Source organism: Meles meles, chromosome 11 (genome assembly GCF_922984935.1).
Source record: "Meles meles chromosome 11, mMelMel3.1 paternal haplotype, whole genome shotgun sequence".
In the NCBI taxonomy this organism is placed as follows: Eukaryota; Metazoa; Chordata; class Mammalia; order Carnivora; family Mustelidae; genus Meles; species Meles meles.
This window is the reverse complement of record NC_060076.1, coordinates 69,076,054-69,101,992: the sequence shown is the minus strand read 5'-3', so window position 1 is coordinate 69,101,992 and position 25,939 is coordinate 69,076,054. Positions and strand designations below refer to the sequence as shown.

General features: G+C 38.6%; 1 protein-coding gene across 5 annotated transcripts in view; it reads left to right on the top strand.

Annotated features, from left to right (window-relative positions):
* Positions 1-666: 666 nt before the first annotated feature.
* Positions 667-25,939, top strand: part of NAA35 (N-alpha-acetyltransferase 35, NatC auxiliary subunit) — a 99,020-nt gene continuing 73,747 nt past the window's right edge. For 2 of the 5 annotated variants that reach the window (XM_046023975.1, XM_046023973.1), the window contains exons 1-6: positions 688-917; positions 1,643-1,771; positions 15,232-15,265; positions 18,690-18,804; positions 19,994-20,068; positions 20,647-20,814. In XM_046023975.1, the coding sequence (XP_045879931.1) occupies positions 1,648-1,771; positions 15,232-15,265; positions 18,690-18,804; positions 19,994-20,068; positions 20,647-20,814 (516 nt within the window). In that variant the 5' untranslated portion in view covers positions 688-917; positions 1,643-1,647. Of the gene's footprint in view, positions 918-1,642; positions 1,772-15,231; positions 15,266-18,689; positions 18,805-19,993; positions 20,069-20,646; positions 20,815-25,939 lie in introns of all 5 variants that reach the window. The other 3 variants (XM_046023974.1, XM_046023976.1, XM_046023972.1) reach the window with 3 other exon arrangements.

Here is a 25,939-nt window from a genome sequence, read left to right as displayed (position 1 = left end):
CCTATGAGAGGTCCAGTTGCTCCAAGTCCTTGTCAACGTTTGGTGTCGTCTTTTAAATTTTGGCCATTTTAATGGGAATGTAGTGGTAAAGGTGGCTTCTTACTCCTGTCAGTCTACTTACATAATCCCAATTTAAAACCGATCATTTTATTAATAAATTTTAAGAAAAACTTAAACAACATTTACAAGTCTGAAAGAAAATGGCTTGCTTGATTCTGCAGATATTTTGTTTCTATTTTCCCTCAAGAACCCTCCAGGCTCTCTAGAAAAACATAAATCCTGTGTCAGGCAGCACTAGCTCCATGAAGCTCACAGCTAGGCTCTCCTTGCATGGCCACAACTGCTAAGGTCTACAATTACTTTCCTTGCTTTTTATTTTTCGCTTCAGCATCACCTTTTAAAGAATTTCCCTGCGCGGGGCGGGGTGGGCTCTGAGACTCCCTCCGCTGGCTCCACCCTTTACCGGGACCCGCCCACTACCCGGGACTAGGCTTCAGGCAGGAGAAGGAAGGTAGCTTCCGGTCTCGCGATTGGCTCTAATCCCGCGAGAAGAGAAGACGGCTGCAAACTGTGCCGGTGGTGAGAGAGGGGGTGTGGCCGGGGCGCGCGAAGTCCCCAGGAGTGAGGGAGAGGGGGGCGGGGTCGCGCGCACCCGGCGTACGCATGCGTGCACGCGGCCAGTCGGGCTGGGCTGAGAGGGGAGGGGGCGGCGGCGGCTGAGGCGGCGTCGTTATTTCCTCGGTCTGGACGGTTCGTGGCGGCGCGGGTGGCTACGGGAGAAGTAGGTAGGGACCGCCGGCGCAGAGGCATTGAAACTCCCTCCCTTCCGTGTCCTAGAGCCGCAGACCCCCGCGCGTGTGGCGGACCCTGGGGACGCCAGGTCACCCTGCGGCCCCGGCCCTCCCGCCGCGCCTCAGGTAGGAGCTGCAGGCTCCCCCGTGTCCACTGCCCGCCGAGGCCCTGGCCTTGCCCGGGCGACTACCCGGTACCGGGCGTGCCCGCCCTCCCGCGCGACAACAGCTCTGTCCTTGCTTCCGCACCGTGTGGGGCCAGGGCCGGGCCAGGCTGACCCGCGTAGGGCGGACGTGGGGCGGGTCCCCGCCTCAGGTGCACTGCCACACCTGGCCGGGCGGCTAGGTCCCCTGCCCGGCGCTCCCGCACTCCGTCCCCACTGTGCGAGGCTATGTGGGGGTCCTGCCGGGCCGGGGAAGAGGTCGGCCCAGAGAACTCGGGCAAGGTGAGGGACCACCCCGACTTGAATATAGTTGCCTCGTGGGCTCCCGGGCTGCGAGAGGGGACTCTGAAGAGTGCCTTGGTCGTTTGTGGCCAGTGTGGAAAGTTGGAAGCTCGAGTTGATTTTGTTTAGATCAGTGGTGGGGTGGCTTCTGATTTTTTTTCTTGGGTGGTGGGAAGGCAAACTCTTAAAGCCTTGGTAGGTGCTGGGCTGTTAGTAAATAAGCAACAGTGTGTTAATGTAAGATTTAATTGCATTAAGATTTTTTCCCCCCAGTGTCATCCTCAAACTCAGATGAGGTCTGGCAGTTTAGTAAGACTTCTGTCCAGTACTTGAACGCACACACATGGCTTGCAAATACTCTTGCCCTGAAAGCCACAATCTCTTACACCAGTGTTAATTTTATAGGCATTATGGTCATGAAAGCTTCTGTAGAAGATGATGATTCGGGATGGGAGCTCAGTATACCAGAAAAGATGGAAAAAAGCAATACAAGCTGGGTGGACATAACCCAAGATTTTGAAGAAGCTTGTCGAGGTGAGTTTGAATTTTTAGACTAGAAATTCAGAATCTGGGAAAAGGTAAAATAAAATCTTGATTGCTATTTGTAGACTAATTCAGTAAATGAAATCAACAGGTAAGTGTGGCGTATCAAGTTTGTTCACCACACTTACTCATTCTCTACCCTCCAATTTTAACTTTCATTTAAAGCCAGTCGGTATTCTGGGTGCCTGGGTGGCTCAGTGGCTTGAGCCTCTGCCTTCTGCTTGGGTCATGGTCTCAGGGTCCTGGGGTCAAGCCTCTGCTCAGCAGGGAGTCTGCTTCCCCTTTCTCTCTGCCTGCTCCTCTGCCTACTTGTGATCTCTCTCTGTCTCTGTCAAATAAATAAAATCTTAAAAAAAAAAAAAAAAGCCAGTCAGTATTTGATAGTGCATGAAATACTAGTGTTGAAGCAGTTGCTTCAATTTTTCTAGCTTTAAGTAATAGAAAGTACATGGCAATAATTACAAATTGTGTAAATATGAGTGGTATTGACCTAAAGATGGTAGTAATATTGTATAGTTGAGGTTTTTAAATAATAAAGTCACTTTATTCACTGCTCAAGAGGGTCCAGTGACTTACTGTTGCAGGTAGAATAAAATCTTTATTCCATCCCCATAGCCTGTATGGTCTGGTGCCTGCCTACCACTGACTTCATTTTTGTACCACTGCACCACTAGGCTCATTATGTTAGTCACACCAACCTTTTTATGTCATTAAGCACACCAGGGCAGTTTCCCCTCAGACCTCTGCATATTTCTTTTTCTGTGTCTTAAACTGCTTTGCCTCCAGGTCTTCACATAGCTGGCTCCTTCCTGGCGGGTTGCAAGGATATCTCAAAACAACTAATATAATTAGATTTAACCCTGTTCTTTCCAGCTCCACCTCAGTTGAATCACTCTGTTTTATTTTTATCATAATACTTATCTACTGTCAGAAACTCGCTTTCAGTTATTTCTTATTTATTGTCAGCCTTACCCAATGGAATATAAGCTCTGTGAGTGCAGAGATCTTGTCTGTAACCCTACTACACAGAACGTTGCCTGGTACATAGTAATAGTTTAATAAATGCATAGGCGTAAGCGATTAGAGAAATGAGCATGTTTGTTGTTGGAGGGGTATGAGCCTTAGGGAGAGACTGGAAAGAGAAAGGAACAAATGGTAGAGTGAGAGGGGTGCCTGGGTGGCTTAGTTGGTTAAGCATCTGCCTTCCACTCAAGTCATGATCCTGGGGTCCTGGGATTTAGCCCCATTTCTCTGCTGAGCAGAGAGCCTGCTTTTTCCGCTCCTTCTGTGTGCTCCCCCTCCTCCCACTTGTGTTTTCTTGCATGTTGCACAGGGATTCTGCCTTTCCCTCAAATAAATAAAATCTTTAAAAAAAAAATGGTAGAGTGAGAGCTTGAATTTGAAGAGAGGATGGGATCAAGAATATGCTAGAGAAATTAATTTGTGGGGGGGCGGGGGCGCCTGGGTGGCTCAGTCAGTTGAGCATCTGCCTTCAGCCCAGGTCATGATCTCAGAGTCCTGGGATTGAGCCCCACATTGGGCTCCCTGCTCAGTGGAGAGCCTCCTTTTCCCACTGCCTGCTGCTCACCCTGCTTGTGTGCGCTCTTTCTCGCTCTCTCACTCTCGTTAATCTCGAATAAATACAATCTTAAAAAAAAGGGAAAAGAATGAGGAATTACTGAGAAGGAGGAACTGAGGTTACGATTGGTGAAGAAACGTGTGTATATATATATGTGTGTGTATATATATATGTACATATATATATTTGGGTTTTTTTTAAGATTTTATTTGAGAGAGAGCGAGGATGAGTGAGGGGAGAGGCAGAGGGAGAAGTAAACTTCCTGTGGAGCAGGGAGCCTGATGTGAGATTTGATCCCAGGCCCTGAGATCCTGATCTGAGCAGTAGGCAGATGCCTAATGGTCTGAGCTGCCCAGGTGCCTGGAACAGGTATATTTCTAAGCAGATGGGGAGGAATGGTGGAGGAATGCATGCCTCGATGAGTTCCTTTTTTTTTTTTTTTTTTTTTGTACTGAATCAGGTTAGGTCTTTGGTGCTGGTGAGATGGAGTGTTTAGAATAGTGCTTTTGAGAGGAGAAGTAGAAACTTGGAGCAGCTGCAGGTGGAAAGGGAGCCAGCTGAGTATAAGCAAAATGATAAATCATGTGCCTGCCCTTTTATTGTTTTGAAATACATGTCCAGTTAAAGTATGCCTACATGAAATTGTGGAAAGAACATTAGACTGGAAATTGGGGGGCTGCCCATATCTGTCTATCCAAGGAGGAGAGAAAGAAGTGTAAGTTACAGTGTAATTTTTGTTCCCAGAGATTTTTTTTTAAAAAAGATTTTATTTTTTTTTAACAGAGAGAAACACAGTGAGAGAGGGAACAGAAGCAGGGGGAGTGGGTGAGGGAGAAGCAGGTAGCCCGATGCGGGGCTCGATCATGACCTGAGCTGAAGGTAGCCGCTTAACAACTGAGCCACCTAGGCACCCCTGTTCCCAGAAGTCTTAAACTGTTAGTGCAAGATGATGGATATAATCCACTGATGTTTAAGTGATCTGTATTAGAGAGCTGTCATTCTGAACCTAAATGGAAAAGGTTTTATGAAGTTCATATGACTTCAGTTGGACCTTAAGGGAGTGGTCGAATTTTTATGTGAATATGAGGGAATTGTTCTAGACTGAGATGAACTACTATGGCCAGAGTTCAGTGAGAGTTTGATGTTTGAGGAAGAGTGAATAATTTTGCTTCTTCATGGAGGGAAACTTGAATTGGCAGTATGGTTTAATCCCTGCTTCAGTGGGCGATTGAGAGGGGGCTAGCATGTCATTTTGTTGCCAACCTCAAACCATCCTATTAACTCTTCCATAATTAGCTCTTGCATTGTCTGAAGTGGCACAGATATGAGGTATACTTGAAACTAAAAAGTTGATAAAGAAGTGATTTTCCTTTACATATAGATATAGGTCTAAAGGCTGTTGGCAGCTCTTGAGCTGTGATATTATTTGTTTTCTCTTGAAATAATCAGATTCATAGCATCAATTTGGTTTAGACTTCTGTTCTAGCAACTTTCCGAGAACTAAATTTAAAACAAATATTGTTATACCCTTTAACTGTTAACAGTGGTCTTTCCTCTTTAGTAACAGTGTGATGGCATTTGGCTGGACTTTGGTGATTGTTTTTTTGGTACCAGAATGAATGAATGAATGAATGAGCAAACAAACAAGCAAGCAGGCATAGTGATGACAGTGTTTTTTATGTACATTTCTACTTGTTCTTTTAGTGACTCTTCAGAGTCTTCTGGACCAAATTCTAATTTCATTACTTCTTTTATTTCTTGTTAGGTAGATGGCACACATTCCCTTCTTGTTTCCTATATCTGACATTGAGACACTTGGTTTCTGTTTTTTTTCCCCCCTGAAATTATTTTGAATATATGGTGCTATATTACTGTGCCTGATATATGACATGTTAGATAAATGACATGTCATTTATCTAAACAACACCTCTGAGCTTTGCTTCTTTAGGAAACTTTGCCTAATTCAAACCATCTCATTGACTCCTGCAAAAAGCCTTTTATTTTTGTATTTCATTTCGTTCTCTAAAGTTAGGTGCTTTCTGAAGTATAAACCCACAACTTAGAAATTTTACTTAAACATAAATGATCATAAATACACATTGCTCTTTCTTCTACCTACCAGATTCCCTTCTTCCACACACTCTGTGGATAGCCAACAACCTCTCTTAGGATGATGACATCATTAAGTGTCTAGAACCCAGAGGTAATCCAAGTTTGGCTATCATTATTTCCATTCTTTTTGAGCTTTAGTCTAGAACGACATGTGTCTGTCCTGTTATCCCATGTCCTTCTGTCTTTGATGGCTTCACTCATTCATTCATAGTCTGTCTTTCTCACAAGCCCTCTTGTTTAAAGCCTCCTCACCTACCCAGTTTCTTCAACTCTTGCCCAGTACTTTTGGGAAACTCCTTTTATTGATTTCTCTTCCTTCTTTTAAAATCCAGGATTTTTAAGCTTCTTGTTTCTTTTCCTTTCTGTATTGTCTTCTCTCATTTAGAACATTTGTAGGTGTCTAATATATACTTGTTTAAAGAATGAATTAATATTTTAAGGCCATATTTTTCAAATTAAAGAGTATCTGGATCTTGTACTTCAGAGTTTTGAGAACCACTGCATTACATTAAATGCTGTCGTTTTTGGTGATTGCCTGAAACCAACATAATTATGAACATAAGACTGTGCACTGAAATTATAGCAGTACTTGGTTATAATGTTATTACCCATTTGGTAATCTATAATCTTTTAAAAAATTATCGAACTGATTGCATAACATTTAGTAGTTACCTTAGAAAAAATATAGGTTCTTAATAAAACTTTCATGGACTCCTCTTCCTCTGAATTCATAAACCCCAGTTTGAGAATCATTGTTCTAGGAATTTGCTGTTAGCACTTTATTCCAAGAAGAAGAAGATGAGTAGAAATTGACTTGGTGAAAGATCTGGGCAACCTGTAAAATACTTTTTTTTTTCCCCAGTGATTTTGATTTTGGAGATGAATATTATGTTTTCTTTGTTACATCTTATCAAGAATGTTTTCAGCGGTAGAGTGTAGGTGGGCTGGGCAGCACTGGTAATTATGGGTCACAGTAGATCAGTGATTATCTGCCAGGATTGATTTTGCCCTGCAAGGAACATTTCCCAGTGTCTTTCAACATTTTTGGTTGTCATAGTAGGAGGCGGGCTGCTGCTCATGTCTGGTGGTACACACCAAGGATGATGCACAGGATAGCCCCCACAAAGAAGTAATTATTTTGCACAAAATGTCAATAGTACTACGTAGTTCATTCTGTTTAGATTATTTTCAATAATATTCAACTACCATTTAACCTTTCTGACTCTGGATTCTTCAGGAAAGGAACATATGGATGGATGTCTTAACACCTCTAACAACTAGCATTGACATACAGCAGGCTATGGGAAGAGAATGATACCTTTGATGCACTTTGAGTTCTCTTCTGCATTGTTGAATGCATCTTATCAGATTTTCTCTTTAGTCAGGCAGGTATTGTGTAGTTAACAGAAAAGGTGTCTTCAGAAGTCATCACTTTCCCTGTTTTGGCTGGTTATTTCACTATCCATAATTCTAGATAGCATGCTTTTATTGCTAGTTCTTAATTCCTTGCATTTACAGTTTGGCATCATCTATGGACTTCTTTTTTTTTTTTTTAAGATTTTATTTTATTTTATTTGGCAGAGAGAGAGAGATCACAAGTAGGCAGAGAGGCAGGCAGAGAGAGAGGGGGAAGCAGGCTCCCCGCCAAGCAGAGAGCCTGATGTGGGGCTCGATCCCAGGACCCTGAGATCATGACCTGAGCCGAAGGCAGAGACTTAACCCACTGAGCCACCCAGGCACCCCATCTATGGACTTCTATCCAATTGGTGCCAACATCTATCCATGTAGTCATAGCTACATTATGAATATGCAGATATTATCCATGGCTGAGCCAAAGAGTAAAGTTTTTATTACTTTATCCTTCCTGCCCAGTTCTGTGTTCCACAAATTTTTTTTTACCCAAAACCTATGTAGTTATTACTAATTCTACCTTAGTCTCCTTACCCCTTTTCTAAATCTCCTTAAGACATTCAGATACCTCAGACAACCTGTCATTTTCATCTCTTTGAAGAAATTTCTGCTCAAGCCTCTTACTTATTGCTCTAGTCTGGACTTCTTGCCTTTGTACATTGTGTAATTCTGAGGTCATCAGTCTGGTTTTCTTACTTTATCAAGATTAGACATTTTGGGGGCCAGGTGGCTCAGTCGTTAAGCGTCTGCCTTAGGCTCGGGTCATGATCTTAGGGTCCTGGGATCGAGCCCCCCATCAGGCTCCCTGCTTGGTGGAGAGCCTACTTCTTCCTCTCCCACTCCCAGGGCTCGTGTTCCTTCTTCCGCTGTGTCTCTCTGTCAAATAAATAAAATCTTTAAAAAAAAAAAAAATTAGGCATCTTTATTCTCTTCCTGAGTAGAGAGCATGGGAGATAGTTTTTTGAGGCTCTGAATGTCTGAAAATGTCTTTATTCTGTCCTCCCACTTTATTGATAATACAATATTTCTGGATACCTTTGATAATTTTGAGGGCATGACCTATTGATGTTTTTGCATTGATGTTGCTATTAGGAAGTTTGATGATATTCTGATAACTTTCATATATAATCTTTTAAGATTTCTGTTTGATCCTGTATACACACCTTTCACTGAGGTTTGCCTGGTTGACAGCTCTGAGGTCCTCTCATCTTAACTGATCCTTCAGTTCTAGGAAACTTTAATTATTCTATTTCCTCATTGGGTTTTTTTTGTTTGTTTGTTTTTGTTATTTTTGTTTTTGTTTTTGTATTCTCCTTAGGGAGTGTCTATTTTTTGGATACTGAACCTTTGGGAGGTGCTTAGATCATGAGAGTGGAGCCCACATGAATGGGATTAGTCCCTTACTGCTATTTGAGGTTACCTCAGAAAGATGGCCATCTAGCAAGTGGGCCCTCACCAAGTGCTGGTGAGGCTGCTGGTGCCTTGATCTTGGACTTCCCAGATTCTAGAACTGTGAGAAATAAACGTTCATTGTTTATAGGCTGCCCAGCTTATGGTATTTTATTGTTGTAGCAACCTGAATGGACTAAGACTCTTCCAAACTTACTCTATTTTTCTTTTCCTATGTAATGTTCTTTATTTTTAAGATTTCTTTTTTCTTAATATTCTTCCTCCCTTTTTTAAAAAAGTAAAATGTCCTGTTTTTGTCTCAGGGTTGCACTTTTTCCTCTCTCTAAGAATAATAGTTCTTTTGAATGTTTGTTCTTTTACATAGTATCTTTCCTCCAACTAGTCTTTTCTTTTTTTAGTTTGTATCTTTTGGGTATTACTTCAGATATCTAAGAATCCTTTGTTGCATGTCTAAAGGTGGGAGACCAAAAAGCCAATTGGAAGCTCTGAATTTTTGAGTGGGACTTATTAACAGACCATCGCTATCAAGTGATCTGACTTGGCTTTGTTTTTTGTATTTTGTTTTTGTTTTTCTTTCTTTTTTTTTCTGACTTGGCTTTGTGGTAAAGAACATCTGATATAGAGGGAGACAACCCATAAGAGACTTTTAACTTCACAAAACAAACCAAGGGTTGCCAGGGGAAGGGGGGTAGGGAGAGGGTGGTTGGCTTATGGACATTGGGGAGGATGTGTGCTAAGGTGAGTGCTGTGAAGTGTGTAAACCTGCTGATTCAAAGACCAGTACCCCCAGGGCTAATAATTCATTATATGTTAATAAGAACCAGGTGGTGGGTAATAGGGAGGGCACGTACTGCATGGAGCACTGGGTGTGATGCCAAAACAATGAACACTTATGCTGTAAATAAACAAACAACAAAAAAAAAATTAAAAAATAAAAATGAATAAAATTAAATTTTAAAAATCTGATATAAGTTATTTAGCTCTTTCTACTTGGAAAGATTGTATTTATAAATTTTGTTGCTATTATAGAAATAGATATATATGAATATTTTTCATATATGAAAAATAAATGCATAAATATAAATAAATAAATAGAATTTCTATTCATATTTCTATAAAAATATTTCTAAAGATTGTATTTAGAAATTGTATTTGGCAAATTTATCTACTCTTGCATTGAAGTTGAAGCTCTGGCTTGATTGCCTACGATTTAACAGTTAAGTGGGGAAGAGATCTGGGGTTCTCACATATTCACTTAATGCCCCCTCTTTCCATACTGTACCTGGCCTTCCAATAACCTTATGTCTCTGGAGATGGTTTTGCCCTCTTCAGAAAAAAGTCTTCAGTATGTGGGGTTAGGGAGGGCCAGTTATCTTCTGTGAATAGGACAGGGTTCTGTGTTGTCTGACAGCTCAGTCCTCCATGTTTTAGCCTTCCTTTAGCTGCACTTTTAGTTGCAAGCGGTAAGTCAGATTGGTTTTTGCTTTCTTCACTCCTGGTTTTAGGATTCTGCTTTTTTGACTTTGCTAAGTAACTACTTAATTTCTCTTTTTATTTACAACTTTCCCCAATTTTGTTGTACCTGTTTTTCTCTTTGGAGTGTATACTTTTCTTAAATACACATATACACACACACACACATCCTCTGGTTGTTTTAATGAGATTTCAGGAGGGAATTAAAAGTAGTTGCAGTTTGCCACCTTTACTGCCTAGTAAACCTCAATTGGTTTGTTTAAATATCACTATTACAATGATACTGATTTCGGGGCGCCTGGGTGGCTCAGTGGGTTAAGCCGCTGCCTTCAGCTCAGGCCATGATCTCGGGGTCCTGGGATCGAGTCCCGCATCAGGCTCCCTGCTGGCAGAGAGCCTCTCTCTCTCTGCCTGCCTCTCTACTTGTGATCTCTCTCTGTCAAATAAATTAAAAAAAAAAAAAATGATACTGATTTCAACTGTATCATTCAACCTGCTGATTCAGTAGGTGTTCATAGGGTCCCTAGGTGGGAACATCATTTATAATGTTATGGGTGGAATTCTGTTCAGCGATCTATAACTTCAGTTTACACATGATCTGTTCACTTATAAGATGATGAAATTTATTTGCCTTGTCATATAGGTACATGTTTTTGTCTATCCTGTAAGAACTTTTTCTCAGGAGAATGATTATATGCTTCAAGTGCTTAGTACTGCTGCATACCCAAAATCGATCACAAGTTATGATTTGTTATTCATTTCTAAGGCAAAAGGAAGGATGTTCAGTAAGATGTTACGAAATTCTGGGACCCACAAAATGAGTTAAATTTTCTCTCACAACAGATCTATTCATGAGTGAGAATATGAATGAGAGTGAGGATATGAATGAGAGTGAGGATAAAAGAAAAAGGCAGTTTATTGTCAAGGTAGTCAAAAAAACTTTGAATCATCAGCTTTTCCTCGTATCTAATTTTTTGCTTTGCTCTGAGTGTTTTAAGTTATGTACTGCTGCACCTACTTAAGGCTTTAACATAAAAGTAGAAATAACTTTTTAATCACTGTGTTAACTTAGTTCAGCAGTTTGGTGCATCTGTGATCTCTGGGATCCTCGAGACCATTTCAAAGGCTATGGAAGGTCAAAACAATTTCCATGGTAAAACTATTTCCATATAATACTGAGATATTAACTTGCTTTTTTTGACTCTTACTCTCTTTATTAGTACTGTGGAATTTTCCAAGGACTGTATGATGTGTGATGATTTCATTGCTTTGTTAATGATAAATGTAAAACATCCTTCTCACTAAGTTTTTTGAGACTTGCAGCCCAGTTGGATAAGACCCAAACTACTCAGGTCTGTAGTGCTGTAGAATATCATGATTCTGTGTCCATTTGTTGATCATGCAGTGAGAGGGCTTGCACTCTGCTTAGTTGAGTAAATTTTAAAGTTTCCTGCCTACAGTTTACTGTGATCTGATTGCTGATATTCTTTTTTTTTTCCTTTTAAGATTTATTTATTTATTTATTTATTTGAGAGAGTGGGAGAGAGCATATGCACATGCATGTGTGAGGAGGAGCAGAGGGAGAGGGATAAGCGGACTCTGCACTGAGTGTGGAGCTGAGGTGGGGCTCAGTCCCAGGAATCTGAGATCATGATCTGAGCCAAAATCAAGAGTTGGTTGCTTAATCAACTGAGTACCCAGACCTCCCTGATTACTGGTGTTCTGAGGGACCTAATGAGAGTCAGCTAGTTCAGCCCTTCATTTTACTGATAGGAGACCAAGGCCCAGAATGATTGGCTTGCTTTTAGGCCTATGGAGCGTTTTATGTTTAATGAAGCTATTTGGTACCCAAATCTACCTTAAGTATTTGAGAAATTATTACAGCAGTTCTCAAAGTTTTTGGCCTCAAGATCCCATTATACTCTCTCTTTTTTTTTTTAAGATTTTATTTATTTATTTGACAGAGGTCACAAGTAGGCAGAGAGACAGGCAGAGACAGAGAGAGGGGGAAGCAGGCCCCCTGCCAAGCAGAGAGCCAGACTCGGGGCTTGATCCCAGGACCCTGAGATCATGACCAGAGCCAAAGCCACCCAGAAATCCCTAGGATCCCATCATACTCTTAAAAATTACACTTTTAAACTCTTAAAAATTGTTTGTGTTAACATATTTATAGTTTACTGTATCAGAATTTAAGCAAACTTTAAAAGTACGAATTCATTTAAAAACAAATATAAATCCATTGCATGTTAACATGTTGGTTTTTTTTTTTTTTTTAAGATTTTATTTATTTATTTGACAGAGAGATCACAAGTAGGCAGAGAGGCAGACAGAGAGGAAGGAAGCAGGCTCTCTGCTGGGCAGAGAGCCCGATGTAGGGCTCGATCCCAGGACCCTGGGATCATGACCTGAGCCGAAGGCAGAGGCTTTAACCCACTGAGCCACCCAGGTGACCCAACATGTTGTTTTTTTAATGAAAATATTTTTCAAAGCAGAATGACTTATAAGAGTGGAGTTTTATATTTTTGAAAATCTCTTTAATGTCAGCATAACAGAGGGTGCCTGAATTTGTTATCTGTGTGTGTGCTTGAAGTATATGAGGTAAATTTGGCCTCACCCAATATGTAGTTGGAAAATGGAGGAACCTTTAAAGATAATTGTGGATTCTCTTCTTTGATATGCCAGTGCAACAAAACTTGACAGATGGTAGTTTCTTAAAGATTAGTTGTGATGTGGAATCTGAAGACATATGAGTGGACTTTCTTTGTTATATTAAAATCCATTGGTCTGGGGCCCCTGGGTGGCTCAGTGGTTTAAGCTGCTGCCTTCGGCTCGGGTCATGGTCTCGGGGTCCTGGGATCGAGTCCCGCGTCGGGCTCTCTGCTGAGCGGGAGGCCTGCTTCCCTCTCACTCTCTCTGCCTGCCTCTTTGCCTACTTGTGATCTCTCTCTGTCAAATAAATAAATAAAATCTAAAAAAAAATAAAAAAATAAAATCCATTGGTCTGCCTTGAACTTTGAATGGATCTTTTATCTATGCCTGATTTGGGAACATTTGTTGCCATTTGGAAAATATTGGTTCACTGAGTTAAGCAGATCTTCCAAATGCTGTTGAAATTACATAATACTGGAAAGCACATTTGTTAATATCACTACCAATATCATCATAAAAGTATTTAAGTATTGGGAATCTATCAGTTTCACAGTGTCAGATATCTTTCTCCAAATTCTAATTTTTGCCTAAAAGCTCAAATTTTATTATTGGCAACACAAATGTCAGTTGTTTTTCTTAAAGCAGCAAACTCATTTATTTTCAAGAAAATGACATATTCTCATATCTGAATAAGTACATTTTGGTCGTTGTTCAAGTAAAAATGGTGTTCCATAATTGTGCAAGTGCTTCTCTTTAAGACAACGTCTTACATTGGTATGCAGCAAAAGTGTTTATAACTTTGCATTTTGTCAAATAGAATATTTAAAAGATGTACTCAGAGACTGAGATTTAATCAGATGAATCAGGGCCAGCACTAGAATGAAGTGATTGAGGCACCTAGGGTGTAAAATTTAAGAATTTGCTACCTGAAAGTGAGTGCCTCTTTAAATTTTGCATGGGAGGTGCTTCACTTGCTGTACCCTGGTCCCAGCCCTGAGGTTAATAATTTTACTGCTTTATCAAGGACCTCTTAAGTGAAATAAAATAAAAAAAATTTGTCTTTTTTAACTACAAGTGCATGGAGGTAAAGAATACACTGTTGAGCTTGGGGCCACTGTTTTAATTTGTGCTGAAACTAAAGTAGTGTAGCCCCATCCCCCCTTTTAAAATTTTTCCTCTTTATGCATTGCTTTTGCATCCTCAGTGCAAATGTCAACACAATGAAAAAGACATTTTAATATTACTATAAAAATAATTTTTATCTATTCGAGAGAGAGAGAGAGAGCGAGTGAGCGGGAGCACACCAGTATGTGCACAAGAGAGCAGGGGTGGAGGGGCAGAGGAAGGAGAGAAAGAATCATAAGCATGCTCACTGTGGAGCCCAACACGGAGCTCAGTCTCACAACCCTGATATCATGACCTAAGCCAAAATCCAGAGTTGGATGCTTAACTGACTGAGCCACCCCTGTGCCCTGATATTACTATGAAAGTAATGTTAATATTACAGACACCACCTGGGTTCCCAGACCATCTTTGAGAACTGCTGAAAACTAGTGCTTTGCACCTTCCACAAGATTTGACCATCAATACTTAAACTACTTAAAATGTTGTGGTTCTCACCTTCCCTGCACATTGAAATCACCTGTAGGGCTTTAAAACCACTGCAGAGGCCTCACCCCTAGAATTTAATTGGTTTAGGGTGCTGCTTGGATGCTGGGATTTTTCGGAGTTCCAGAATTGATACCAATATGCACCCAAGGTTGGGACTTGTTTTATAGGGTTTGAATACTGTTTTGATTAGCTGTTTACTCGTGTTTTCTACATTGAAATAAAATGTAATTTAAAAAAACAACTTTGGGGGGCGCCTGGGTGGCCCAGTGGGTTAAGCCTCTGCCTTCAGCTCAGGTCATGATCTCAGGGTCCTGGGATCGAGCCCCATGTCGGGCTCTCTGCTCAGCGGGGAGCCTGCTTCCTCCTCTCTCTCTGCCTGTCTCTCTGCCTACTTGTGATCTCTCTCTGTCAAATAAATAAATCTTTAAAAAAAAAAAAAAAAACAACTTTGGTACTGTTCTGGGACAAAAAGAGGTTAGATTTTGACACCAACTACTTTAAAAACAACTTAATAGCAGTCAGTTCTGTGAAAAAGTATACTTAGGGGGAAATACACTAGTAATATTTTAAAAATGAGGTTGGGGGCACCTGGGTGGCTCAGTGGGTTAAAGCCTCTGCCTTCGGCTCAGGTCATGATCCCAGGGTCCTGGGATCGAGTCCGGAGTTGGGCTCTCTGCTTGGCAGGGAGCCTGCTTTCCCCTTTCTCTCTGCCAACTTGTGATCTCTGTCTGTCAAATAAATAAATAAATAACTAAAATGAGGTTGGTCATTCTGATTAGATTGTTTTGGTCCGTGATAGGTTGTTTGCTAATTCTAAAAAGTTCAACTTAAAGAGTTTAAATATTCACTCTGTGGAAGGCATTATATTAGTAATTGAGTACAAATAATCATTTCTTAGAAAATGAAGTTTAGGGGCACCTGGGTGGCTCAGTGGGTTGAGCCTCTGCCTTCAGGCTCAGGTCATGGTCTCAGCGTCCTGAGATTGAGCCCTGCATCAGGCTCTTTCCTCAGCAGGGAGCCTGCTTCCCCCTCTCTGCCTGCCTCTCTGCCTACTTGTGATCTCTCTTTGTCAAATAAAGTCTTTCAAAAAAAAGAAAATGAAGTTTAATGCAAGCCCATTTTCAAACAAAACTTTCTTTCTTAGAATTAAAATTTAAATATTAAGGTTGTATTATTCAAAGGATTTTTCTTTTTTTTTTTCTTTTAGAATTAAAATTGGGAGAACTGCTTCATGATAAGCTGTAAGTATTGATGTCATTTGAAATAGTGTAATGTAATATTTCCATGTTTTTCCTTGTGTGCAGTAGTGTTCCTTGGGACCTGGGTAATACTACATTTCAAAGCTGTAAAAAGAAAATGATTTATAAATATATTTTTAACATTGGTGAGTTATTTTGGGGTAGTTGGCCCTGGTTGTGATAAAAATGGTTATACTTAGTGGAAACTGTGCCTCATGGTCCTTTCCTTGAGAGTTAGATATATAGGATGTGAAATTTCTTGAAGAAAGCTTACAGGCTGTATGTTATCTGTAATAGGATGGCTGATAACCAGAGAGATAAGTGAGATAATGGCTGGATGAAAGTAGATCCAAAATCCCTGGAAAGGTGAAAAAAGAGAGGTGCTTGATTCTATTTATACTACCATAGATACCCTCAGTTCCCATACTGATCTGGCCAGGCTCAATTTCGAGGTTAGAAATATAAAATGTTAAATTAGTGGCCCAGATTGAACATTTAGGAAACAGGGGTAGACCCTGAAATTTAGTTCTTCTCAGACTCTAGTGTGAATCAGAATCATCCCACACGTTGAAAACACAGGTTGCTGGGCCCCACCCTCAGAGATCCTTCTTTAGGTCTGGCGTGGGACCGCAGTAGTTGCATTTCTACCAATTTCCCTAATGAGGTTGATGCTGTCGATCCAGGGACTAACCACACTAAGAACCACTCTAGGGCATCATTTTGGTGCTGCAGGCAATTCTAGGAAAGATAAAATGAAACCTTACCCCAAGCTAATGCAGAAGAGTGTGACTCCTGACATGGAAAAAGATTTGTAAGAAGATAGCTAGAGGGACCAGGCTGTCTTCATTTCCCCCAAGGTGTTAGGCTTAGCTCAGAAAACATGATTATCAGCAGCCTCCCCTGACCATCTATTAAAGTTATATTCTTGTGATTAATATCTTCCTTAGCTGTCTTGTCTCTTTTGCCTAGCATACACTCTTCTAACATACTGTGTTACTTTTTATCTTTATTGTTTATTGTCCGTTTCCTTCCACTGGATGGGAGCTTCCTTAAGGCAGGCAGTTTAGTGTTCACTCACTCATGTATTCTAAGTACCTAGAACCATGCTTAGCATATATTAGGTGCTTGTGGTATTTGTTGGGTGAATGAAATAGCTAACTTAATGCTACTAGAGTTTCTGTAGAGGTTTACTAATTAGGCAGATACCTCACTAGGGTTTTAATTGTGCCATTAAAAACTTGATTTAGTTCTCTTATAAATAATAAGTGGATACTTTTAAGCTAATTCAGACCTCAGGGATGAAACAAAAACTTCCCATGACACTGCCACCACTCCCCCACATATCTGTTCTTTGCCTGGAGATAATCACTGTTATCAGATTGTTGCATGTTTTTTTAGACTTATAAAGGAATATATTTACATGAGTTAAAATCTATAAAATTAGTTAATTGTATTGTATATATGTATACATACTGCAAATCTGCAGTATGTTTTATTTTGAAAATTCCTTCCCAATTCAGTATATCTTGGAGATCTATCTTGGAGATCTTTCCATGTTAGTATATAAGCTCTACCTTGTTCATTTTAACTGTTGGTTTGTATTTTATAAAATGGCTATACCATAATTTATTCTGTGGTATCCCTATTGATGGACATTTAGATTGCAATATTTTTGGTAACATGGGAAAATTGAAGACATTTAATTTCTGCAAGCCTTTTTGTATACATGTACAAAAGATTTTTAGGATGGAAGCCTAGAAATCAAATGACTGGATTTTAATGGGTTCAGCCAGGCTTTCCTAAACAAAAGTCTGTATCAGTTTATACTCCCACCAGTGAAAAAAAAATAAATATATTTTTAAAGCTCTCTGAATGGCCACAGAAATTTATCATTATTTTGTTTTGCATTACCTGATTGGATTTAAATTTGAGCAGCTTTGCATTTTTTTATTATCAATATGCATTTTTTCTTTTGCGAATTTTCCATTCATGTTATTTGCCCTTTTTTTGACTACTTGCTTTATTTATTTATACCAGGTGGTTGTATTCTATATAATAACTTTTTGAAAATTATATTTAAAATATCCATCCTAGATAATTATGGAGTTCCAGCTATGGCTTATTATTGGCGCATATAAATTTTAAAATATTTACACGGTTGTATATATCAACTCGTTTTATAAATTATTGGAAAGTCTTTTGTTTGCATGTTTTAGGTTTAGAACTTAAATCTGCGTGAAGTTTACTTTTTGAAATTGTGTAAATCAAAGATTTCACTTTTTTCCATATGGTTAGCCACTTGTCTTAACAGTATTTATTGATTAACCCACTGTTTTTCACTACTTTGAAGTTCTACTTTTATCACATATAATTTGTTCAGAAATGGTGTTTAGACTGTTTTTTATTAACTGTGTGTTCTAGGATGCTTTCAATTATTATGACTTATAGATCTTTGATATTTGATGAATCTCTGTTGTTTTTGTTGAAAAAATTCTCTTCCATTTTTGCATATTTTCTGTTTTGGCTTGACAACCTCTTTGAAAAATACCATTTGGGTTTTGATTAGCATATACTAGAGTTGTCTTCAATAATACCATGTTCATATTGTCAGATTATCTTGAAGCGTTAAGAGATTTGAGGGATTGCAGGGAAGAGTCTGTCTCCTTAAAGCTGCTGCTTTCTTCTTGCTGCTGCCTGAGAGAAATGATTTAGTGTAACAAGATAGATGTCTTTATTTTCCTGGTAATCTAATAGCTTAGACTAAGCAAAATATGAAGTCAGTAGCTTCATCACCTGTCAGACTTTCTTTTAAGCTTCTTTTGTTCCTGTCCCATTTTTTTGAGGCATATCTCAGTTAATGATACACTTACTAACCAGTCCACAGTGCATCACAGCTATCTGCTCTTATGGCTAATAACTCATAAATACCAGACACAAATAAGAGGGTTCCTGGATTATTTTTCATTGTATTATTGCCAGAACTTGGGTCATTACAGACAGTAATGTACCAGATTATTACTGTCATTCAATATGTAAAGGAAATGTTTGATGATTATTCCAAACACAACTTTCTAAATATTAAATAGAAGAAAATTATTTAAAGGCAAAGTGAAATCCATTATAGATCAGTTGATCTTTTTTCCAAAATTTCTGATGTGCAACCTTTTTGAAAGAAATACAAAAAAATCTTTTGTTTCTTTTCTCTCCCACAGTGCTTGTAAAATAATTTGAATGACAAATGCATGGAATAATTTTTATGTTATGTTTCTATTTAATTGAAATAGAAGTGGTAGCAAATTGGGAAGATTAAATACATAGAATACTATAGTTATTTAAGGCACTGTAATAATTTTTATATCATTGTGAGAATCTGGGTAGACTTAACTGGTTCAAGAACAATTTGTGTGGTCATGTTTTTTATTTGTAGATTTGGTCTTTTTGAAGCCATGTCTGCCATTGAAATGATGGATCCCAAGATGGATGCTGGCATGATTGGAAACCAAGTTAATCGAAAAGTTCTCAATTTTGAACAAGCTATCAAGGTAATTACCATTATGCTTTTTGTGTTTTATCATTTGTTATTTCATATGTTAAAACAATGAAAATCAAACTTGGCATATTAAAGGATAATTTTTTAAGAGCATTTCAGGTATATAAATAAAAATTAGTTATAACCTTTAGTTATTGATCTCCTTTGAAATCTGTTAAATCTAAAAATTGTTTAGGGTCTTCATTATAAGCTTGCTCTAAATTTGTGTGTATTTATTAATTTTTTTAAAAGATTTTATTTGTTTCAGAGAGAGAGAGAGAGAGCACAAGTGGAGAAAGAGGCCGGGGAGAGGGAGAAGCAGATTCCTCACTGAACAAGAAGCCTGACAGGGGGCTCAGTCCCAGCACCCCAGGGTCATGACCTGAGCCGAAGGCTTAACTGACTGAGCCACCTAGGTGCCCTATTCATTAATTTTTGAAAGCATTTCAGTATATATTTAAATACCAGGGTAGTTGGTTAAGGGATTAAAATTGGATATTAATATTAAGCAAGGTGCTTATGGTTGTGAATTTGAAATTAACTCTGTGAGGATTGACTTATAAATTCATTCATAGTTGACAGAGAGTTTAATTTTGCATATTTTATGAGAAAAGATTTGCTGAACAAAATTTACAAGTAATATAGTTAACTTAAAAACATTTACTTTTCTTGGGGCATCTGGCTGGCTCAGTTGGTTAAGCATCTGCTTGTTTTTTTTTTTCTTAATTTTTTTTTTTAAGATTTTATTTATTTATTTGACAGAGATCACAAGTAGAGAGGCAGGCAGAGAGAGAGAGGGAAGCAGGCTTCCTGCTGAGCAGAGAGCTCGATGCGGGACTCCATCCCAGGACCCTGAGATCATGACCTGAGCCGAAGGCAGCGGCTTAACCCACTGAGCCACCCAGGCGCCCAAGCATCTGCTTCTTGATTTCCACTCAGGTTATGATCTCAGGGTTATGAGATTGAGCCCCTCCTTGGTCTCCACACTCAGTGGGGAGTCTGCTTGAGGTTCTCTCTGCTTCTACCCTGTACCCTGTGCACACCCTATGTCTCAGTTTTTATCTGATGATGATACAGTTCTAGAATTTTTATTTTTAAAATCTTCAATTTTTGGAAGGCAAATGTTACTGGACATAGAAACCATAAATTTATAAAAAAAAAAAAAACTTCTGCTCATATGTCCTATTTCTCCTCCTTTTTAGGATGGCACCATTAAAATTAAAGACCTCACCTTGCCTGAATTGATAGGGATAATGGATACTTGCTTTTGCTGTTTGGTAAGAGTTAAAATAACACTTGGTTAATCTAAAAACTGTGACTTCCCAGAAAGTTCCTCTGGTTGGGGGTTATTAAATTGGAGATGGAAGGCCCAAAAACTTGTGCAGATTCTTGCAGTAATCTATAATCTAGGTGGAATGTGAAGCTCTCAACTAGTTAGTAGTAGTGAATGTGAAAAAGAAAAGTTAAATGAGTGGCTAAGGACTGGTTAGTTCTAAAATTGTGAATTCCCTACTTTATGGATTTCTATTGACTCCATTGTGGAATTGATTGCTTTTGAATGGTCTGTAAGGCAGCATTGTAATTTCATTAGTCTTCAAATATATTGCAGACTGTTCTATATAAGACCTTACGTTAGATAGCTAGTCATATTTATGGTATATGATTTTTGAAAAACTAAAGTCAGTGAAAATGAATTGTAATTCTTTTGTTTCCTCTGACCTTCCTTTTAATCATCTTTGAAATGCCATGATTAATACTATATTTATTTGGGTCTGTGACTGTCTAGCCTGGGTCAGTTTAGACTTTGCAGACTGTGTGTTGTCTTAAACATACACATACTTTTATCTCATTGTAGATAACATGGTTAGAAGGCCATTCCTTGGCACAGACAGTATTTACGTGCCTTTACATTCATAATCCAGACTTTATAGAAGATCCTGCCATGAAAGCTTTTGCTCTGGGAATCCTGAAAATCTGTGACATTGCAAGGGAAAAAGTAAATAAAGCTGCTGTTTTTGAAGAGGTAAGATTTTGTAATATGAGAATTCCTGAAGCTTCTTTGACCATCTTATTTATTGTGATATATTTAAATGATTATGTGATACTTATTTTTATCAACAAATACAGGTAAAAACTTTTTAAAAGTGATGCTATGTTGTTTATAAATATATTGGTTGAAGTAATCCAGTTTGAAGAAAGAACCTAAATTTCACTGTATATTCTTTCCATCGCTACCATGTGTTGAGTATCCATTATGTGCAGATTGTTCTGGGTGTTGTGGGAACACAAAGAAAATAGACGTAGCTTCTTCCCTCAAGTGTCTTGTAAGGTATAACACAGAAGTGCTGTACTTTCAGTCTTCGGGTAAGAGGGAGCTAAGGAAAACAAAGTTTTGAGGAATATTTTAGGGCATAAACATACTTCCAGTTTGTACGAAGTACCTTGCCTTGAGGAAGTGTTTGAGTTTTAAACTTGGAAAGATGTTTTTCTCCTTATGAGAAAAATAAGGTTTTAGGTTCTGATAATTTTAAGAGGAAATGTAATAGCATTTAAAATTATTGATAAGGGGCGCCCTGGGTGGCTCAGTGGGTTAAAGCCTCTGCCTTCGGCTCGGGTCATGATTCCGGGGTCCTGGGATTGAGCCCTGCATCGGGCTCTCTGCTCGGTGGGGAGCCTGCTTCCTCCTCTTTCTCTGCCTGCCTCCCTGCCTACTTGTGATATCTGTCTGTCAAATAAATAAATAAAATCTTTAAAAAAAATTATTGATAAGTATTTTTAATTCTTCCTTTTGTTGAAACATGTTTCTTTTTAACACTGTTACTAATCCAAAATAAATATCTTAGTCTCCTCCAGTGGTTCAGTCTATAGTATGTATAGTTTTTCTAAATTTATATTAATAATATGAGAATAATACAGCTAATATGACTTCACATTTGAATATATGGCTTGTGAGTTGTGTATGAAATACTGTCTACTTTTTACACACTCATTGGTTATTTAGCTACTTATTTTAATTGCTGTCGGTATCATGGAAAATCTTTTCCACTTGCTTGAAAATTTTAAAAAGATTAGTTTGCGTTAACAAGTGAGAAGAGATATACATATGAATACTTACATTTTCACACTACACCCAAAAGGACATTAAAAATCCTAATCCTAGGCAGAGAAAGGATTCATATAGCAAACAGTGCTACAGTAGTTGGTTAGCACCCTTGAAAATTAACTTATCATCATTTTACATCTGCCTTAATCTTTTGCGTTATTATAGCAGAATACCATAGATGGAGTGGCTTGTAAACAACAGAGTTTATTTCTTATAGTTCCAGAGACCAAGAAGTCCAAGATCAAGGCACCAGCAGCTTCGGTGTCTGGTGAGGGCTTGCCTTCTGGTTCATAGATGGTCATCTTTGCTCCGTGTCCTCACATGGGAGAAAGTGCAAGGGAACTCCCTTGGTCTCTTTTATAAGGTCACTGATCGCATTCATGAGGGCAGACCTAATCACCTTCCAAAGGCCGAATCTCCAGATACTATCACATTGGGTGTTGGGACTTAACATATGAATTGTGGAGGGACGCAAACACTCAGTCTATGACAATATCAAAATAAATTGAATATAGTTGAAGTATTTTAAGTGTGTAAAGGTTTTTAAAAAGAAGATAGTCTGTAGAAAATGAAATGAACTTTAAACATGAGAAAAGGTGCATAACTTAAGAGACATGCAGATTAAAACTGAGATACCATTTTTTACCCATTATTGGCAAAGATTAGAAGTTTTGTATAATGTACATGTTGATGAGGGTGAGAAACAGGCATTCACATGGGTTATGTGTGTGAGAGATGAATAGTCACTGCCTCGCTCTTTTTAGTCTTTAATTTCAAATTAACAAGTTATAGTGAGCACAAAGAACAGCATATATCCCTTACCTTGATTCAGCTCTATTAATCCATTGTCCCATTTACTTTCTCAACTTCTCTCTCATGTTTGTATGTTTTTTTTCTTGAACCAGCAGAGGGTAAGTTGCATACATTATTTCCTTCTCCCCACAAACACTTCTCACTGTGCATCTCCTAAGAAAAAAGGTACTAATAATACATAACTGCAGTACAGTTCTCAACCTCAGTGAATCTGTAGTAACGGTCCGCTCTCCATATTCTGTTCCTGTCAGGTGACCCACCAATATCCTTTTTAGTGTTTTTCCCCCCCTACAGTTTGGGATCTAGTCTAGGATCATGTCCTGCATTTAGTTGCCAGTCTCTTTAGTATCCTTTAATCTATAGCAGTTCCTCGGCCTTTCTTTGTCTCCATGTCATTGATTTTTTTGGAGAATGTAGGCCTCTCCTAGTTTGTCTTTTTAAGAGTGTTCCTCAACTGAAGCTTGTGTGTTTTTCCTCATGATTACATGAGATTATGCGGTCCTGGTAGGAATATGATATAAGTAATACTGTGTCCTCCTTCTGGTGTCACAGGTAAGGCATACACCCACTTAGTGGTGGTATTATTTTATTCCAAGATGTTTTCTGATTACTGTATGGTTACTGTTTTCTACCCTGGTGTGTAGGAAGCCTGCCATAGGGAAACTCTTTAAGATCATACAAATATCCTGCTCATTAAAATCTTTCCCTATATTTAGCATCCATGGATTCTTGGTTGGACTAATCTCCACTGTGATGGCTGCAAAATGATGATTTTCTTACTTTAGCATGCCCTCCACGTTTATTAGGGTTGAGGTTTCCACTGTAAGCAATACTCAGACATTTTTATGGTATTATAAACTCACATAACTGTTTCAAAGAGCAATTAGTAATATCGTAAGTTAAAGTGTATATGACTTAGCAGATTCACTTTTAGGGATTTATTCTACAAATAGATCTGTGCTGTGTACAAAGACTTATGTACAAGGACATTAATTGTAGTTTTGTTTGTAGTAATGAAAGTCTAGAAACTACCTTAACATCCAACATAGACTTGTTAAATGAAGCTGCCTTCATACAGTGGAGTATTATGCACCCTTTACAAAGAAGGGGGTAGTCTTATGTGTACAAGATTAGACCTCCAAAATAAAGTAAAATAAGTTAGGTATAGAAATGTATAGGTTTCTTTTTAAAAATGGGCAGTAGTTAAGTCTTCATACATAAGATAACTGGAATCCTGAAACTTGGGATATACTTGTGTATGCTCTTGGAGTTTTTATTATGTGCCTTGTTGAGTTTGTTTTAAAAGGGAATGAAAATAAACTTTTTGTAATGTAAATAATTATAATTGAAATTCTGTGTATTCTCTGGATGAAGAACGTAACAAATGGGAGAGCTCATAAAGGAAAAGACCAATAGGAAAAAGCTGATAGAAAAATTTCTGGAAAAATCTAGATAACAAAAATTATCTGTATTTGTTAAGATCTCATTCAAATAAAGTGTAACACTGAAGCCCAAATGAGTAACTGGGCAGTAAAATAAGCAGCTTACTCTTGGAGGAGGTTAATAAATAACAGTAGCATTTAAAAATTTAGTCTCCGTGTCATCCAAGAAATACAGTTAAAATAATTCACTTTTCATCTACCAAATATATTTTTAAGTGAGAATATTCAGTATTGGTAAGAATGCAGTAAGTTGTCATTTGGTTTTTATTAGTGGGAGTATGCTTTAGCACAGCTGGAACTAATTAATTCATCTTTAGAACTCAGCCTTAAATGTGGATACTTTATGCAAAAACACTTTAATCAGTTTTTAATAGTGAAAGTTGGCATCAACCAAAATGCCACCATTAGGGTTTGCTTGAATTAAATTATGGATAATTTATTGCACATAATTTATTATACAGAGTGATAGTGAAAACATGTCTAAAATCATGGGAGAGTGGAGGCACCTGGGTGGCTTAGTTAAATGTCTGCCTTTGGCTCAGTAATGATCTTAGGTAGGGTCCTGGGATCGAGATCAAGAAGGTCTCCTTGCTTATTGGGGAGCCTGCTTCTTCCTCTCTCTCTGCTGTTCCCCCATGCTTGTGTGCACCCTCTCAAGTAAATCTTCTAAAAAACAAAAAGTATACTTTGAAGGGTTAGGAAAGCAGCACACAGTATAACCAACTGTGTGATAATAAAGAAGACTGGAAAGAAATACAAAGTTCCTGAGCTGGAAAAATTATGTTTTCTTGTTTCTGTAAACTTTTCAGGTTTTTCCTGGTAAGTTTGTCTTGGTCTTATAATTAGAAAAAGAATTGAATAGTCTTAAGGACTATTGAATAGTCCTTAAGAGACCTGGTAATGAATAAGTAAGAATGAACTGTAATAAACAGATCATTTCTTTGAAATGGCTGCTTCTGAAGTTATAGGTGCTGGTTTATTTTGCCCTCAGATGTGTCTTTGCTTGATTTTACTACTGAACTAGAGACATGTGTTTGTCTTAATATAATATCCAGTAGACCTGTTCAAAATGGGAACCACTGTTCCCCCATCAAACCGCTGGTCGTCTTGTATTCTACATCTTGCAACGGTATCTACAGGGTTATCTAAAGATTTTTATTTATTTATTTGACAGACAGAGATCACAAGTAGGCAGAGAGACAGGCAGAGAGAGAGAAAGGGAAGCAGGCTCCCAGCCAAGCAGAGAGCCCAATGCGGGCCTCGATCCCAGGACCCTGGGATCATGACCTGAGCCAAAGGCAGAGGCTTTAACCCACTGAGCCACCCAGGCGCTTCCTTCCTTCTTTATCATCTAACAGCAAGAAAGGGAACAGAAGCAGGGGTAGTGGGAGAGGGAGAAGCAGGCTCCCTGCTTAGCTCTATCCCAGGAACCCAGGATCATGACCCGAGCCGAAGGGAGACACTTAACGACTGAGCCACCCAGGCACCCCTCCATATTTCTGGATAATAGACTTATATTCTTATTTCTATATATAAACAATTTTATACAGTTATTTTATACAATTTTATACAGTTTTAACAATTTTTAACTGGGATATATCAGCACATTATTAGCATATAACTGACATTCACATATTAACCCCTCCTGTATCCCAATAGTAATTCAGTTTTGGGTAAGTCATTATTCGGTGTTGACGTCATAGTGATTGTATAAATATTAATGACAAATGAGCCCGAGTGGTGTAAGCATACATTTCCTTTCTCATACAGATTTTTATTTTTCTTGGAGA